The 20,153-nt window shown below is 37.9% G+C and overlaps 1 protein-coding gene across 1 annotated transcript in view; it reads right to left on the bottom strand.

Annotated features, from left to right (window-relative positions):
• The window catches only part of Mmrn1 (multimerin 1), a 57,565-nt gene that overhangs the window by 34,355 nt on the left and 3,057 nt on the right, over positions 1–20,153 (bottom strand). The window contains exons 2-3 of the mRNA XM_055612862.1: positions 10,125–10,244; positions 7,392–7,498 (exon numbers count right to left, since the gene is read on the bottom strand). Coding sequence (XP_055468837.1) covers positions 7,392–7,498; positions 10,125–10,244 — 227 coding nt within the window. The remainder of the gene's footprint in view (positions 1–7,391; positions 7,499–10,124; positions 10,245–20,153) is intronic.

Below are 20,153 nucleotides of genomic sequence, written 5' to 3'. Positions count from 1 at the left end.
AAAAACAATGTTTCAGAAACCAAAGGGCAATTGAATGAAACAATTTAAATATTATTAATGAAATAAATATTTCTTATATGTAACTATTTTTATAAGTTAAAATGTACAAGTCATGAATTTGACTGAGGTTACTAGTTTTATCTCAGGAAAGTGGATGGAAAAACATCTTTAATATTATTAGCAATATAATTATATAAAATAACACTTAAGAGAACAACTTTCTGAGAATTGTAATTGTGAAAATGTAGCCAAGCCAGGTATACAGCTGTAAGCCCAACGCTTAAGAGGATGAGGCAGGAGGATTGCTAAGAGTTACAGACCTGCCTTATCTAAAGAGGAAATCTATTACTAACAACTGCAATAACAACAACAACAAAACACCACTGTTGGAAAACAAAGAAAAAGAAAATACACTGAATTTTTCCAGACAAATAGAGCAATAGAGCAAGAATAAAAAAATCAGCCTGGAACACTGCTTCAAGTACAGTCCTGCCGCCGTCAGTCACCATATACAGACATTAGACGGACACAGATGAGTGTGGTATTACCAAGACCTAAGCACGGTGGTGTGGGGTTTCCAAATAAACACCACACTTCCTGTATTGTGGCAAACACGTGAGAGTGTAAACAACACAGAAGAGGGACAGAAAGGCAGAGGGAGCATGTGCTGCAGATTCAAACAGGAAACACTAGACGATTGCTTGAGCTTCAGTAGCAACCTTTGGAGCCAAGGTTAAAAAGGCATTTTGTTAATTATTTTGCTCATAAATAATTTCACATATACATGATATGAAAGCACCTATATATGAAACAGATGAAACACATTATTTGAAATATTTACACATATATTATGTGAAACCAAATATAATATGATCATTTTCTTGAGAAAACTATATCTTTTTAAATAAATGAAATGTATGTAAAAAATTACAAAATTAATAAATATTCCTTCATTAATGTTGCCCCAAATATAATCAAATGGTGCCTACAAAGCTCTAAGAAGGAGCTGCATTTGGAATTGCTCTAGGAATTTCTATGATTTAGCTGTCGAGGAAGAGGGACAGTATTTAAAAGCACAGCCAAGCAGAGCAGGACCTCAAGAGCATTGATATTAACAGACATTACAGACGTACAGAGAGCTTGTGTCACCAAATGGCTCTGGATCTGAGTGGGAACTCTGCAGAGAAAGTCACAGCAGTTTCCTATGTTTAATCATTTCTCTGAGAGGGACTTTTTGTTGGTGTCATCTATGACCAAAGAAATAGCCTGCAGTGACCCATCAACAAGCCATTAGTGATTATGAGAGTGTGAGTGGCTTATGATTATGATTCTGTGATTTGGCATGTGACTCTATATTTCTTGTGGCTGATACATGTGTTAAGAAAATCAGTAATTCATTGCTACTGTAGCTTACATACTGATATTACTGAAAGAGTGGGCAAATGGTCGAAAGTTATCATCCCTTCTCACAGTTCTGGTATTCACAATCTCAGTATACTTTGCGAAAGCTTCTGTTTACACAGTGAAACTTTGTTTCAAACACTGTTATTACATTCTAATAAAATCAAAGCTGACGATTTTATTCCTTATAAAATATGGCATGCCATATACTTTAATGAGGAGGTTGTAACATTACTTTTCACGTATCATCTTGCTAGGACTGGGAAGTGGGAGTCTTAGCTCTGCTACAAACACACATAAGTCATACATGAACACCGTCTTAGTCACTATTCTAATGCTGTGAACAAACGCTATGACCAAGGCAACTCTTTGTTTGTTCTGTTTGTATGTTTGTTTGGTTTTGTTTTTTGAGACAGGGTTTCTTTGTGTAGCCTCTTTGTAGACCAGGCTGGCCTCAGACTCACAGAGGTCCACCTGCCTCTGCTTCCCTGACTGCTGAGATTAAAGACATGCCACCACATCTAGCTTCAAGGCAACTCTTAGAAAAGGAGAGTAGAAGCTTGCTTATGGTTTCAGAGGTCAGCCTATCATCATCATGGTAGGGAGCATGGTGTCACATACGGTGCTGGAGAAGTAGCTGAGAGCTTTACATTCCGGTTTCCAGACACAGAGAGAGGGAGACAGAGAGAGACAGACAGACACAGAGAGAGATACAGGGAGAGAAAGACTGGGCCTGGTGTCTCAGTGACAGATTTAACCTAACAAGATCACAGTTCCTGATCTTTTACTCTTCTTTTCAAAGAGTTCCAGTCCCTGGTACAAATATATGAGTCTATTACGGCCATTATTATTCAAACTGTCACATATATGCTATTGGGGGGCTATTTGAGATTTGTGTGGGAGGGTTTTCTCTAGCATCATAGTTGTGCCTGTACTACTCAGTTTAAACCAACCCTAAGTATTCAGGAAGAAACCCAGCCATGAGGTAAACTGAGGAACAGAGAGGAAAATAATGCTGATCATTAAAGTCTAATTTTCTATTGATGTTAGAGTAAAAACAGTCATAAAATATCATTCATGAATCCTGAAAAGATTTTTGCTTTATAAACAAAGAAATAGAGAGTGATAGGCTACAGAAATCAGAAGTCTTGAAACAAGAACTGGGAAGCGTGAGGACAAACATTTCTCAGTTAGTAACAAATGGATGAGAAAAGAAATCTGTCAGGGCCAGTAAAACAGACGACACTTGTCCCAAGCCTGACCAAGTGGGCACCTTATCTCAAGCCTTAGAACAAGAAAAAATACACAGAAATGCCAAACAAAATTCTTTAGTTTCTTAAACCATCCTACTCTTTGACGATTAAGATCTCTACCATGGAGAGTTGAAACTTTTTCCACATTTTGGTGAACTTTTATAAAGACTGACATGAACAAAAAATACAATCGAGTGATAAATTTCAAATGTTCTTATACATGTGCATGCCCATATGAACTAGGTGAGAAAACTGTCCTTGAAATTGCAGGACAGTTAACACCACAAAATGATCCTTAGGATCTGGCTGTCGCATGAACCTCTCTGCCCTGGAACTCATTTGCTGAGGTCCCTGCCAAGGTTGTTAAGAAATTGAAATGCCTGTTTTATAAATTCAATAGTTTGTGTTATCTTTTCCTGGCTGTGTTTGTCAACTAGAGTTCAATACTTCCATTCATCCCAATTTATCATCTAGAATTTTGATCAGCAGCTGCAGAGCTCCGATAAGATCTCTGACAGACAGCCTGTTACTCTCCTGTTGATGAGGAGACTGGGTGATCAATGTTCCTTTATTCTTTCATTTAGAAATCTTTCTGTCTCCACAGATGCATACCCTTCCACAAGGACTGCTGAGGTTTTCCTGGTAATATATCTTTCCTTTCACACAAACACAGAACATTTGCTTCCATGGAGTACAGATTTCTGGGTCTTTTTCTTGTCCTCTTTATTTGACAGATGCTACAGAGAACCACTGACTTAAGCCAATAGACTGTAAAGACTGTGTACTTGTTTTAAAAAGCAACCTAGGATTTATTATTATTATTATTGTTATTATTATTTGGTCTTATGTTTTTTTCCTGCAATGCAAACTCTGACACTGGCCAGCAAGGACTCAAGGCAGGCTCAGGATGTGTCCAGAGTAACAGCTTTCCTATTAGGTATTTTTTCACTCTTTAATTAGACAGGTTTTATTTGCAAATTTTTAAATGATGTTTCTTCATAAGCCCTTTGAGCCATATGGAGGAAGTCATTAGTGGTAACTCAGTAATGAGGATGCTCCCTCTTTCCTGCTTTTTGCCAGAAGCCTTTTGTGTGACTTGACAAGACAGACTTCTCGCTGATCTTGCAGCATCAGGTAAACAAGCCAGGTGAAATGTCCAGTGTGCTCCTGAAGGTGCACTAGGTAAGGAGAAGTAGGCAGTGTGGCATACAAAAGACTCCGAGAGCCGCTGTCCTTTAGCCGGAGGCTACACAATGTTATGGAGCAAGATGCTCATTAAACAATACTGGGAAGAACCAGTTTTATGAAAATAAAAGAAACATATATTTTTTTCTCTCTTAAATAGGATAAATTTCAGCATGATGAATTTGGAATGCATTTGAAAATAATCTCCAAACAGAAACCTTGTATTTAAAATGCAAGTTCAAGCAGTTGTTTTGTAACTGGTTGAATATTCTCAAATTTGGAAAATAAAATACTTGTTATGTGTTTATCATGTACCACAAGAGATTAGTTTATTCCAATCCATATTTGCACATATATTTTCAGTATTCATAATATCTGTGATATTTTAAAATGTAATTTTATAGAATTTTTTTCTGTTTTCAAAAAACTTGTATAGGCTGTAACGTTTAACAAATTTGTGAAAGGATCCTCTCTAATCTAATATCAATTGAACATAAATTACTTTCTTTTGTTATATAATAGCACATCAGAATTTCTTTGTCTCACTTGAGAATATTTTAGAGACATCTACTGGAGAGGAACGTAATTGCAAATTCTATGTCAGAGGCTAAAGTGGTATGTTACTGCAGACTTTAATTTTTTTCTCTAATATGGAATTGCAAAATAAAATAAGTTTTCTCCTAGAAAGAAAATGAAAGATTTGTGAACATGACCAAAAGCTCTAACCAAGTGAAAACTAACTGCTTTGATATTTGAGCTAATGTTTGTTTCTTTGATTCTTTCTTTCCCAAAGTTCTAGTCACATGGCAACAACAACAACAACAACAAAAGGATTCTTTTTGATACCATACTATTTCAGCAGGTTAGCTATGACTAGGTCTCATGTGTTCTGATTATTTGTGCTCACGTACATGCATTGCAGACGAGCACATTGGAATAGGAGGCAGAAAGAAACACCCACAGGACTGATGAGCAGCATCATTGCTAACACCCAAAGGATGGGTTTCAGAAGGGAGAGGAAGAAGAGCTGGGACGAGGTGTATACTCTTAGGGAAGGGTAAAACAGTCCAGCTGCCAGCACAATTAGTGATATTTATCATGTTTTCTTTATAATACCATTTCTTTACTGCAAATTCAAATTCAAAAGAGATTATATTTACAGTATGAAATTACATTTTGTTTCTGGAGATGAAACTAATTTGAGAAGGGGAGGTTTATGAAATGTATGTGGTACTTTACACATTTTTCTATGAATAAATAATCCCATGATAATTTGAAGGACAAGTCCTGAAAAAATTTCTGTTGCACTTATACAATCAGGCGTCTACCAAACTCTAACAGTACCAGCAGAAGTTTAAAGAGTGGGTCAGCCAGACTGATCATTCTTGCTCCATTTGAGGCAGGCTGCCACATGATACTTCAAAGGCAACACTGTCAAACTATATTCTTACAGCGACAATTTAATGCGCTGTATATGAATGAAAGGCTGGTGGCACATTTATTAAGCGCCATGGTGGAGATACAGCTTGAGGGGTTATTAGGTCAGTATCAGAATGGGAAAATGTGGAGGAAAAAATAAACCAGGAGAGAGCTCATGGAGAATGGTTTGGGGTAGCATGAAGCAGTGGCTCTCGATGCTACCAGTAACAATTACACTTATAAAAAATTAAAGTACTTGGTATACTACAATATAAGTAATTGACAATGGCTGGGATTCTGTCTGAGCAACATGACATTCTTTTGGAATCAAATCTACATTAGAATTGACTATATGACAATTAGAAATAATTGGCAAACCTGTCATCCTAGCTTATTTTCACATATATTTCCGTAGGAAAGATGCCTCCCCATAACATCATAATCAGAAGACACTGGCCTTTTGTGTAGCTTTAATGAGGTGACTATGACAGGAGGTCATCACTGAAGCTTTTCTGAGACTTTTCTCCCCTGACATATACTGAAACAGCAAACTGCAAATTTAATATTAAAGATACCCATAGGTGGCTTCTAGGAAGAATTTGAGATAGCATAAACAATTGGTAATCTGCATAAGAACAGAATGGCAGTACATAACAAATATTCAAATTATCACTTAATTTTGTTTCTTGTTTATCTTTACCATCCTGGAGTTCTGTCGCTCTTTTTCCATCTACATGTATGCAGTCTGCCATAATGATTAAGAACCGATTAGCAAGCACAGAAGGCTGAATGTGGGGCATGCACGGCTCTCAGCAGTGGGGCCTGGGACATGCTTTGACATATTGCCTTGCTCCCTGCCACCTGCAGTCAGCCACTCTGTTCAATGGAGTGTGTAATGACAGCCTACATTTCTGAGAAGACACTGCAAGCCAATATTTTAATCCTTAAGAAATAATCATAGGATTAATATTCTCAAAATGTCTTTCATGAAAGAAGAATATCTTTCATAAAGACCTAAAACAGAATTCCAGATATTGTCAAGATTTTTAAACAACATAAAAAATGTGAGAAAGAACCAAATGCACTGTAACACTGTGAATATATTCACACATCTCATAAAAACAAATTCTTTGAAGGCAATACCATATTCGGATGTTCTTCAAATATTTTGCATCACCTTATTTCCAAATATTTTTAGTGTGGGTAATATTTTCTGTAAGAGGTAAAGCATTCATGTTACCATCTGAAAATGTGTTGAATTTTACGTTATCTGTGAAATTTAAAGCAGCCCCAGAGAAAAAAGCAGCGTGGAAGATTTGCCCACAGATCCTCACTGCATGGGCTGGCCAGCCATGGATGACATCCCTGACTAAACTGTACGATTCTTAGAGCTCCCTTATATGATTTTCTGTTTCTTAATGTGACTCATAATGGTTTCTCCACAGTTACATTAATTTTTAATCACAAACTCCTACACTGTTGCTTGAATTCCCCAGCACTGCTAATGGCCTTTCTTGTAATATTCATTCATTTTAAATATGAATGCAGATGCCACATCTTATTTTTTCAAAGAAAACCTGTTTAAAGCCAAAAGCAAAATAATAGTTGTATAGATGTTAGGCCATAGCAGGTGACTGTGTAATCAGCCTTCCACCAGAAAATTCTTAAAATCTCAGCTTAAAAAATAATGGCTCCTTTAAGGTGAAAAAATCCACCCTAATTATTTGTAGATGCATAACATATTCTCTAACATGAACTCTCATTCACAGCCCCCTCATATCACATAGCTGCACTGAAACAAACCAAAGGCCTGTGTAATTGTTTTATATGGGTTACTTCTAATCACATTTTTAAAGTATGAATTTATAATGAAACCTCATGAAGGCATGTCTTTGCAACCTTAGTTAAGTAATAAAGCAAGATCTTCTTACTCATTTCTTAAAACCAACATGAAGACTAAAATAACAATGAAAAGGCAGGTTACAAGATTGTGGGTGATTCCTACTAAGGAAGCTTTAAAACAACAAGACACCCATTGTCTGGCTTCCTACTAATTTTCCTTGGTTCACAATTGATCCATTCAATTACTTGTTTCTCAGAGTCCGTTATTATGATGTTAATACTGGCACACACCTCTGAGCTGACAGTTTGGCCCTATGTATCCAGGACAGCATCTCCATTCTAATGAGGTGACTATCTTATGTTGCATCCTATAGACAGCATTGGACATCTTCTGAGATCTGGAGAGAAGAACAACACAATTATGTGATTCACGTTAAGATAGACTCAGGTCTTATAAAGTACTTAGAATAATACCTGGAATGCAATAACCATTTAGTTTTGGTACTACTATAAAATCATAAACCTATCATCAGTATTATATTCAAAATAGCCAACAGGATTTCTTTGAATATACAACAAAAAAGCATGAGTGGTTTTATTTAATAAACTAGCATTTTAATTTAATAACTATCATTGCATTTTCTAAAGATATGAAAGTTTTTCTTTGCATAATATTTTCTAGCCATATCAACGAAGAACTTACTTTAATTCCATATTTAAAGAATGATATTAGAATATTTTATCTACTTCCTGTCCTAACACTTCCTAAATGACTATAGCTAAAAAGAGTTCCATTTCCAGTAAATAAATCAAGCCACGTGAAATAAGTTATATTGGTGAACAAATTGAAAATAGAATAACTTCTGTCATTTCAACCTTTATCTTTCAATTTTTCAAGATGCAAAGTTACAACACTTGAACTAAACAACTGAAATAATTCATGAATGGCACTCAGTTGTAGGCTCTTCATATATGTGGATCTAAGTTATAAGTATACTATACTATCATTAACCATGAGACTCCACTGAACAGATGATATTTACCAAACAGGTGTATGATACAGGTAGACATAATCCTACTTAATTATCATGTTACATCTATAATAATGATATTATTACTCTGATCTACTGATCTACATAAATAATAGAGAGATAAATAAAACTCATTTAAATGTCCATATGTAAAATTGATGGAACTGGAATTTTAACCTGGCTTATTTGAGCGGGGGCTATGCTCCAGAAATTTGTCACAGTCAACCCTTGTGACCTATTCAAGAGTTGTGCAGAAAAGAAGTGCATTACTTGATTTTCAGCTTCTGCCGTAACATGACAGATAGGTCAGTATGTCAGGGGTTGCTCCTTAATAGCAGAATAAGCTACAAGATTCTTTCCAGCCCTAAAAGTATGCAAAGTCATTCATCTACATCCATTTCAATGAATTATATTCAATAAGCAATTCTGTTGGAGGAAACACCATCTCTAGCACAACTAGTGAAGTAAGAAATGAAAATGGTTTTATTTAGTTTGTGGGATTGACTCCAGAATTTAGAACTTTATCGAATCATGGTTGAGTATCAATGTTCCTGATCTGGCAAATCAAATGTCTGTTGCACATGGTGTTGATAAGATAAAGAAAAAGCAGACAATTATTGTATAAATACTGAAACCATGGATGAATGAAAGGACCCACTCATGGGTACAAATGACAAGAAAGAAGAATAAGACTAAAACAGCTGGGTTTAGAAAAGAGTAAAGAGCAGAAGACGAGCTTACCTTGAACCTAGTATATGATTACTAGGGTTACTGTGGTAATGTTTTCATTACTGAAGAATTAACAATATGTTCTTTGTGCCTTCCTTTACAAGAAAATTGTCACATAGACTAATGGCTGAAAGCAGAACCACAGCTTTTTCTCAAATCCCTAAGATGTACTTAGTTCTCTGGACCATGAATCCTAGTCCTCAAGGGACTCTGAAACACGTGGATTTTATGTGTCCTTACTGTGCACTGTTCCACATTGCTGATGTATCAGCTTCATTTTCTGAGTTATTTGTATGATAATTTGGGTCATATTACTCTCCTGTCTTCCACAGCAATGCTAGTTTTTATGATAGGCACTTTATGAAATCTCTAGTCAAGCTACAGTCACCATATGGATTCAGATAATTTATCAAGCACTCAGCCTTACATTTTATGACAATGATATATGTGTGTGTGTATATATATATACTATTATACATTATATATAATGTATAATAATATAAAATATTCACATATGTAATGAACAACATAGTCACTAAGAGACAAAAGAAGAGCTGCTTCCCCAAATACAAAGCAGGTAATGGATTTTTATATTTTAAATATAAGCCAAGTTATATATGGACTTCTTTCTCAGCTAGAACAAAAAAAAATAGTAAATTTATTATTATTATTATTATTATTATTATTATTATTATTATTTATTACAATTTATTCAATTTGTATCCTGGCTGTGTCCCCCTCCCTCATCTCCCCATCCCACTGTCCCTCCCTCTTCTCCCCCATGTCCCTCCCCTAGTCCACCGGTAGGTGAAGTCCTTCTCTTTTTCCATCTGACCCTAGCCTATCAGGTCTCCTCAGGACTGTCTCCATTGTCTTCCTCTGCGGCCTGGCAAGGCTGCTCTACCATGTTTCTCTTCAGATCGTATAAATCTTTCACCTTTTACTAAACCTTTTAAATATCTATGTATATCATAAGGATCTTGGCCAAGAGTTTGTTGACTAGGTTACAAAAGTGGTATAAGTTACTATAGAACAAGAAGATTAACACTCCCTAAGCACATGATACCAGGCAGTAAGCTACGAACACAACCACATTAGTTCACATGATTTCCAAAGCAAATAAACAACACAAAAACACACTTTTACTTCCTAAAGGTCATGTGTCTAATATACTAAAAGGACCCTCCACCCAGCCATATATGGATTACTATCCATATATATTTCCAGTCATGCAAAGTGTTTATTTTCAGAAAATATTGCATACCTCTGGGAACAGAGTCCACCGGGCCAGCCACAGGATCCTCTTCCATTTGGTAAATAAGAGCTATGAGTGTCCAATATCGGTGTCGGGGATAATCTGGTATGTACGTGAGCACACCAGTTCCTGAGTGAGAAATCATTATTGGCAGAAAAAATACTCATTGTTAGTAATATTTTTGTAAAAATATTTTTTACACTTTAACATATTTTGGCCGATTATCATTTAGATACTTTGAAAAGTATTTATCAACTAATTTTTAATATCCATACAGAAAAGAAAATGAACATTTTTTTGCTTTACCCAAGGATATTTAAAGAAACACTATATGATGAAATTAATCAGAACTAAATTAGAGCCTGCATTTTGTTATTTTAAGACAAAAATCCAAGACTGCTCTTATGTTACTTAAGTGTTTGTACTGAGCACAAAGACTCAGATCTAGTTCTATTACTTTGAGTAGTATATGATAAGATATAAGCAAATAAATTGAATCATGTATAGAAAGACAGAAATAAATAATAAATCATGAATATATAAATATAAAACATGAGACTGTTATTATCATCTAATATGCTGTAAACACAAAATATTCTAGATAAAATTTTAAGAATCAAGCAATATAATTAAGTTCATCTTATTTTTACAATTTATAGTAAATTAATTTAATATTCCACTAAGTAGAAAACACACTTCTGTGTACCAACAGCAAATTTAAAATAATCCTATTTGAAGTAGCACATGGTAAGAAAAATGTGGTTCCCAATAAACCAACAAAAGCAGTCTGAGATTTAGCATAAAGGAAAATAAACTAGTCATAATAATTCATTAAGAAACCCAACATAAGCATATCACAATCATCTATAATGGCAGGCATTTAAAAAATAAAACATAAGCTTTCTGTGGGGTCTTAAACCAGATTATTCCATAAGCTAGCTGCATAGAGTTTTGTCTTAGACAAAGCAGAGTGTCGGGTAATATGCATGTATTTATGAAATATTTATTTCATGGTATGTGTGTATCTATAAAAACCATGTTTTTGTATGTTGTATAATGGACTATACAGTCCTGTGCTTCTTGTGACATGAACCCATTAGAGAGCCTGGCGCTTTGCTGAGAGCAGCTTTTAAATCACAGCATAATAGATTGTGTCCACAAAGGAAGAATACCTTCAGAATGATATAGAAATAAATTTTTTGATAAGAAATGGTTAAATATGTATGGAAGATTCATACAGTGGGGGCAAGGAAGCCATATAAAAGAGAGAGTCAACAGAAGGTGTTCCTAAGTCCAACAGTCGAGTCTGGATGCTAGAATAACAGTGTCTGTTTCTTAGCACAAAGACGAACAAGCAAAACCAATAACCTTAGAAAATAAATAGGGACTACACACAGCAAACTCCACTAAATAGAATAGTTAATGGATTCATAGATGCCAGGGTGGGATTAGAAAGTTATCAAACATGATGAATATTTAATTAGAACAGTAGCACAATGTGTGCATGCAGCCCTGAATAGAGTGTGCACCAGCACACGGGGCATTCTCAAAGGACATCCAATAAACTAAAAGCCATAAGGACATCTGATGCAGAGCAGGCTGTTCAAAGAACAGTAACGAAAATCTGAAGACTGTGAGAAGGAGAGAGATGAGGACAGAATTTGATAAAAAGAAAGATATTCTCTAAGTTTAGTTTTTTTCAAAGAAGGTCTAAGATGCTGATTTGAATTCCTAGAGGACAAATCCAAAGTAAAGCCTGACTTAGGTATGTCTCATGAAAATTCCAAAAGAGAATATGTAGAAAGAAAAAATATACTATTTATTTTATTCTTCATTCCAGCTATTATCCACATAAAGCTCCAATGAAAAGTTGAAAGAAATATAGAGAGGCTAATGTGTAAGTTTTCTTATGATACTTGAAGTTAAAAAACAAAACAACATACACATAGAGATGAAAAAAAAAAAAAAAAAAAAGGACCAGGAAAAGCATGGAGGAATGTATGGAGGATTTATTTGAAATTAAAAAGAGGACAGTAAAGAGATTTTAAAAACAATTAACTATACTTACAACAATTCAATGATGATCCAAAATCTTCAAATTAAAAAAGAAACAAAAAAAAAGCAATAAAAATTGTCATGCGAACGTTTGTCAAACGACTGTGGATAATAGAGAGGGTCACATCAAAACAATGCCACAATCTCTATATGCTTAGGGGTTTTGAAAGGAAACATGATTTCTCTTTCACTTGCAGAGAGCTTTTGAAACTCTAAACAGTGAGACAGCCACAAGACCAAAACAGTGAAGAACGAGAAACAGCCAAATTACTAGCTGTGTTTTGCTCAGCCAGCTCTGATCCAACGGAGAGCCACAGAACTTAACAGCAAAAGAGCGCCTCATGTAGCTCATAAATCAGGTTTATGCTCTTGTAGAAATAACTCATTACGTAAAGTTAAAAATGAAAATAAAATTTTAAACCACATTACTTGAAAATACAAGCTTAAAATATAAAACCAAGTGTGGCAAAATATGACAAACAGTTCGTTAGGTAAAGTAGAAGCCCTTTGGACCTTCTTTGACTGACTGCAGTGATGGAAAGTGCTGACTTTGAAGCTTTCAGCACTCTAAGGGGCCAGAGTCCTTCATCCAGGGACAGCACTTAAGTTCTCTCAGGGCAGTAACTCTGCTGCTAGCCAGCAACAAATACTGAGAAAGCCTATTGTGCTGATTCCATGCATTTTCCAAGTGAGCAGCTAAAAGATTTTCTCTAGGAAAAAGATGACACCTTTGGTCATAAGCAATAGCTTTGCTTGCTGAATCCAGGAAAATGGAGTGGGACAGGAATTCTATTGGAACTTAAAAACTAACCCTCTTGTGCATACAAAAATGCTGTCTAAATAGCCTATTAGGTATTCTATTTTATATTTTGGAAACCAAGTCATTCAAGGAGCTAACAAGACTAAGCTGAGAAAAACTTACACTGTATACTGAAATCATGCCTCAACCAGAATGTAAAGATCAACGAGGGTAACACTTTCCTGACCATGACCAATAGAAATACATCTGTAAAAAATAAGGACTAAAGTCTCAGAAGCACCACTGTTCAAATGTGCAAGCCCATGGAATTCAGATGCATGTTATGCATTCTTGTGGCTGGAATTGACCGTGGAATAGGAAAACACTTGACCCTGAAGATGGCCTCTTGTAGTCTCTTGTGAACCAGAGATCCCTACCCTAAACAAAGCCAATGCTTTCCCTGAAGCTGGGACTTGGGAATGAGGGACTTGATTGATTGAATAACCTTTCCTTCCTGGCATTTGGATATGTGTCTTATAGCTATGACAGGGAGGCTACATCCATGAAATCTCAGCAATATGGCTGTATAAAAAAGACCCAAATAATGTCAAGACTGGTTGACATGCTAACACGAATGGAGGGAATTCCATAGAGATGAAGAGGTACAGGCAATTAACAACTGCTGAGAGAGGAGAAATTAGTCTTCCACAGAGAGGAGGTTTTAATTGGTTTTTAAAATACCAATTGATCATCCCTAAATACTTATACATACAAGCAATACTAAATGAACTTAGCAGGTTGTGTGTGTGTGTGTGTGTGTGTGTGTGTGTGTGTGTGTGTGTTACTACACATGTAACAACAGTGATTAAAGAAAGAGGCCATCCTCCCTAGCAGTGGGCAAAGAGACACGTTGGTGGTGGTGGTGGTCTTATCAGTCAGGAGCAGAGCAGATGGCAGTCTTTAGTTCATCCTTTGATTCCTGGCTTGGCAGCCAAACCTGTTTTATGACTAGGACCCATAAAAAAAAATCAAATCAAGTCATATCAAATTCGGGCAGTTCAGAAGGAGCAAGACAGACAGAGATCTGCGGACCACCATGCCGTTCACAGTCCTGCTCTCCAGCACACGGCACAGGTGGATCACAGATGCCTGCTTCCTGCCACACCATGCAGTATGGATTGAGGATGCCATGCAGTGGCATGGCCAGCCTGAAGAGGGCGCCACCACAGTGTGCAAGTATGTGGTAGTCAGATGAGAGAGAACAAGAAGTGGAGCAGCTTGGGCATTATGAAGAGAGATGGAACCGGAGACTCGGAGTGGAGAGAAGTAGACAGCGGTGAGTGGATGGCCCTGCCCCGGGGGCCATGGTGCTGCTGGGGACCAAGTCTAGGTCCATGGCTACGCAGCGGAAGAGGTTGGTGTTGATGTCTTTGGCTCATATTACCACTGGAAACATCCCTGGTTGGGGAAGTTACCTGGGACCATTGGATGTCCAGGGACTGTGCAGGCATGACCAGGGATGGCCTTGCCGCTCACTGACTAAGGCTCTCTGGGGCAGCACAGCAGAGCTGGCACTGGTGGCAAGGGTGTGGATGAATAGGCCGGAGGGTGTGAGTGTGGGAAAGCTGACTCTTGTCACGAGGTAGCCTGGGTGCAGGGGTCTCCCCGTCCCAGTCCCTCACCACCTGCAGCAGTTGGAAGAGTTGGCCCTGGGGTCACAAGAGCCGATGAGCTGGCCCTATTGTTCCTCAGCTGCAGCATTTGGGAGAGCGGGCCCTGCACTTCCCCTGGAAGCTCAGTAGAGCTGGCTCCGGTGGACGGGGTACTGGTGAGCTGGCCTGAGGGCAAGAGCTGTGCCTGCCTTTGCCTCTTGCTACCTTTAGCATTGGGAGAGTGGGCTCTGAGCCTTGCCTAGGCAACACAGTGGAGTTGGTACTGATCGTGAAGGCACAGGTGAGCCAGCCCCAGGGAGCTGGAATGCTGTCCCAGCACCTAGCAGTCTGCAGCACTTGGGAGAGTGGGTTCCGTGCCTCCAGTCTAGCCAGAGCAGTGCTGGAGGACTGGTCCTGGTCGTTCAGATAAGGGAGAGCCAAGGGCGGACAAGCTCAGCTACCAGGCTACCACCCAGGTCCAGGTCCAAGGCTCTGAGTTGGCTCACACCAAATCCATATGAAAGCCCAGTCCTGCTGATCCAAAGCTGCAGGGATCTCTATGACACAAGGCAACAACAGGATAGCTGAGAGGAGTCCCAGAGAAGATGCGATGTTGATGGTGTCACAGAAGCCAGAAACCTCAAACCAGACCATGAAATCATTGCAATGAACATTTGAAAGGGCAAGCGTGTGGACAGAGGGCTAGACTGTTGGACTCACTGTGACACACTACAGCTTCCACGATAAGATATTGTCTATGCTTTTTGTTATTGTTATTGTTTGTAAGTTTGTGGGGTTTTTATTTGGGGAGGAAGTTGCAAGGGCAAAGGGTGAATGTGAGGAAATGGAGAAATGAGCGGGACTGGGTGAATGACATGAAACTAATAAAGAATCAATAAAAAATTAAAATAAATAAGTTAATTAAAAGAAAAGAGGCCAATAATATGAGAGCAAATTGTCGGATGTAGTTATGAGAGATGTTAGAGGGAGGAAATGGAGGGTATAGTATAGTCATATTTTAATTAAAAATAAAATGAAGCTAGAAAACACAAACATGATAGAAAGCATGACAATAGGTGAGCTGAACAAGAAAGACTATCATAGATAGAAAATATTGAGAAAATGCTATGTTTGGATGTCAATAAAATATAATAAACTAATAAGAGGATGAAACATCATTTCCAAGAATTTTAGACACTTTTAAGAGACCAAGACTGAGAATCCACAAGAAAAGATCAAAATCATATCATAACATTTCTGAAAATATGGGGCAAGAAAGTTTTCTTTGTTAGGTAAGTCATCCTGACTGAAAACAAAAGAAAGAAAATTCAAAGTAAAACTGTACAATAGATCAAATGGATGTTAGTGTCACCTATAGATATAGATTCCACATATCCTCAGAGCCTATGAAGCCCATTCTAAAGCAGATCACAGTTTATTCCAAAGAAGTCTTAACAAACACAAAAGAATTTTCTAAAAAGCTTGATTCTAAAGCCTGTTGTGTATTATTGTATCTGATGTAGCTTTGTTTTCAGTACAGTTTGACCTGTGTCACAGGATGGTGAGACTAAGTGAGTTAACATATATGAGGCATATTTTTGAGAACTATTAAGAAATGATTTTGTGGATATACACATATGTATTATGTGCAAATAGGTATGACTCCTTTCTAATGACCTAATAAATCCCTCTAAACTATAATTGCTTCTGTGTTCCCAATCAATAGTTTCCAGAAAACAAATACAGAAGGCTGTCATCATTACCTATGCTTGATTCAAATGACAGAGGGTGGCAATCAGGACTGTTATAGTATTTAAAATGTCTTTATAGTCATGAGAAATCATACACCCGATTACTTTTAACATGCTACATAGTATTTTGTGAAGAGCCTGAAGCAAACGCCATTACAAGATGGCGCCGGCATCCGGTGTGTGAGATCGTAAACAACTGCCTATGCGCATGCGCTAAAGCTGAATTCGAGCCTGGGATTGGCTCACTTAGTGATGTAAGATGGCCTGATGGGCTGCATCCAATCAGGAACCAACGCGTCACCATTTAGGGTATAAAAGGAGCGCCATTTTGGGGCTCTGGGTCTTCCTCTCATTACTGCTGAATAAACGCTTGCTGCAGAAGAATCCTGGTGTCCGTGTGCGTTCTTGCTGGCGAGACGACCATGCGGGCTACAGTATTTCATAAGGATTATCAAGGGAAAGAAGTCCTTTATCAAATCTAAATTTGAAAGAGTGAAATGTCATGCTGTTTACTACTCATTAATGAGAAGATGCAAAGAAAGTTACATGGTTTGAGCAAAAGAAATGGTAAAAATGAAAACCATGTATCTACATTTAGTAAAATGATCCTGTCAGGCAAATCACTCAGAGAACTTTAGGTGTGTTATAATCAGCTGTGTTTATAGTCCAAACCGGCACCACATTTCAGCACCTGTCATCTGCTGTAAACAAATGCTTTATTTCCAGACAGATATAATAATTTCTGTTGGTGCTTCTTTTTCTGTCATGAAGTTTACATAAGTACAGTTACAAATGTTTCACACATTTTTATGGCTATTAAACCTATAGTGAAATGTTGATACTTTAATTTTCAGGCTTTAAGAAGGAACACCTCAGCCAGATCTGGTGGCACATGTCACAGCTCTCAGGAGGCAGAGACGAAGTGAGCCGAGGACAGCCAGAGCTGTTACAGAGAGAAGCCCTGTTTGGAAACAGGCCTCCCCCGGCACTCTCGGTCCACCCTCAGAAGGAGGGCCTCTGCACACTCACAGTTGCAGTTAAGATTGGTGGTTAGCACCATAAACATGCTCTCTGGAGTGGGACAGAATGAAAGAATGGCGACTGCAATTACCTTTTCAGGGACAGATCAGGATGGCACCCAGCCTGCAGGGTCAGAGTTGCAGTGTATGATGTTCTTGAGGTGATGGAATTTGCCATGTACAGTATTCTCAGTGTGATGGTAGTTGTCATGTACAGAATTTGCATCGTAATATGAGAAGAGAGTTAGCCACGTTGTCCCCTATTCCAGGAGTTTGCTTTTTGAATGGAACTTATTTTCTAATCTTTAACCAATAATAAAGTACTATTAGAATGCAGCACACAGAATTACAGACAAATTACACACACATTGTGATCAAATTGTGGTGTGATAAAATTGTGGTGTGATCTTTTAAAATAATTTACAGAGTTTTATTTTTCTTTTACTCTGATTTTCTTCGGACTATCATCTCAGCAGAGTGTTGCAGATGGATTCCAGTCCAGCAGGGGTCAGGCTTTCCCAGGCAGCAAACAGTGCAGGTTAGATGTGTGATGTCTGAAAAATGTCATGAATATTTTCACTTCTTTTGTTACTCCTTTTCAACAGTTTTCTCCTTCTCTCTGTAGACTACTCATGTCTACCCTTTCTGTGGCTATTCAATTGAAGGCTGTCATGCAGGAATCTGCCACTATTAGACCATTAAACACTGGGATCTCTGCAGTTGCATTGTGTGTTTTGACACACTCCTGCCAGTCTAGAACTTGGCATGTGAGTCAGGAGTTAAAGGTCAACCTTGTCTGTATAGCAAGTTGAAGGCCAACCTGAGCTACATAAAACCCTCTTGCCTTAATTCTTAGTTTAGACACTGCTTTCAGTACCATCCACATCCATGACTTGAAATATTCCTCTTCACTGAGTTCTTATTGCTCATCTGAGTTCTTATATGTTCCTCTTTCTGTTCCAAGCAGTGAATAGAATTACTAGTAAAACAGGCAAAGTTCCTGATTTCATGAAAAGTAAAAAGTACACAATTCTCTGCAGACACAGGAGAGTGTTATAAAGGAAAAAAACACAGGTGAGTAAAGAATGGGACAGTGAGCCAGAGGGCTCACATCAGGCTGCCAGAGAGGGTCTGTTTAAAGAGGTGATGCCAAAATTAAGGCTGAAAGAATAAAAGGAGTCCTTTATTCAAAACACTTACGGAGGAATATTTTAAAAAATCCTAAGATCCTGGCAGGATTGGGGAGAACTCATTCAATTCACTAGTATCTGAGCTCAGAGGACTCCACATGGATGTCATGAGCTTGAAGAGAGATGGTTAGACTCCAGATTCCCCAGATTTTGAGAAACACTTCTCTGAGAATTCTGAGTGTGTTTTGTAATGCACAACTGACCAGTCAGAAACTATTGCCAATGCGCTATTTAAGCCAGTTTCATTTTCATTTTAAGCTCAGAGAGTGTACGAAGATAAATTTTAAGAAAGTATGACACAATCCCCTTTTCATGTCAATAGTTAGAATGTTCATTTTAGGCATCATAAAGAAAACCATTATGTGCAATGAGGAGCATTAACCTGACTTTCATGCTTAAGCGAACTGTTACCATGTGGAACGTGGGTCACAGGACTGGGGTCAGATGTGTGACTGGTGATGTAGAAGGGCAGGGTGAGGACAAGATGAGGAGAGACAGAGTGACACAGAGTGAGAAGAGACTGGCTGATAGATCAGAATAAGTTTGAATGGAGAGGAAAGTGTAGAGGATGTTCTGAGGCCTCCCTTACAGAACCAGTTTAATTCACCAAGATGGCAGCAATTGGGATCCTTGTGTGTAGCGGGTGGGGTTGGGGGAAAAGTTAAACAGGTAGCTGGACTGTTCTACACATAATTCCATCTCTAATCCCCAGCCGAGGCTTACTGGCCAAATTTAGAATAGTTAGCCCGACTGCCCCAATTCGCTCTCCCTGGCTTCATTCACACAGACGTTAGTTACATTAGACAAGGAGAGGTCACAACTGACTAAAGGTACAATTCCTCCTCATAGCTGTCACCCTGTGCCTGGGGTCTTAAGAGGGTGCAGAATGGAGGAATTTTTTGGTAACTAAGTTTTTCTATGATCATAATGTTGGGGGTACATTGGTTGTCCAGCAAATGTCTGTCCTACATATAAGTGCCCCAGTTCTAGTTTAATCATTTTGTGCCTATTTTAATGTGCTCAGTCATTTACAAACATTCCTTCTGCCAGACAGGAAACTCCAGATCTGATGTAGCTGACAGCCTCCAGAGTGCTAAAAGGGAACCAAGTCAGACAAAAATAATCCAGAAGAATCCTGGAGAAAAGAAGCTATCATAGGCACATTTTTTTTTTTTACTAAGAATTATTATAAAATTCTAAGAATGACAGAGTGATAAAGGTATGATGTCTTTTTCCCAGATCAACCAATGTTTATTTTCACTGAGAAATACGTTTTGGGAATAGCTCTCCTCACACATGAACCCTTACATTTCACATTTTCCAGTTTTCCTACATAACCTATATCACCCAGACTGGAGCACAGTGTGATTATTTATCATGTACCTGATATAGCAGAGATTTAAATAACGCTAAGCATGGGTCCCTACTTGCAATGAGTTTATGAGTTTTTTAATAAAAAAAAAAAAATCCTATTTGAGCCAGGTATGGTATTATACTCCTTTAATCCTAGCTCTCAGAGGCAGAGGCAGATGGATCTCTGTAAGTTTGAGGCCAGCCTGGTTGAGAATGAAAAGAAGGAAGGAAGGAAGGAAGGAAGGAAGGAAGGAAGGAAGGAAGGAAGGAAGGAAGGAA

The sequence above is a fragment of the Psammomys obesus genome, unplaced genomic scaffold (genome assembly GCF_907164565.1).
Source record: "Psammomys obesus unplaced genomic scaffold, mPsaObe1.curated_primary_1811, whole genome shotgun sequence".
NCBI classification, from domain to species: domain Eukaryota; kingdom Metazoa; phylum Chordata; class Mammalia; order Rodentia; family Muridae; genus Psammomys; species Psammomys obesus.
Note: the sequence above shows the minus strand (reverse complement) of the source record. Positions and strands in the feature narration are given on the sequence as shown.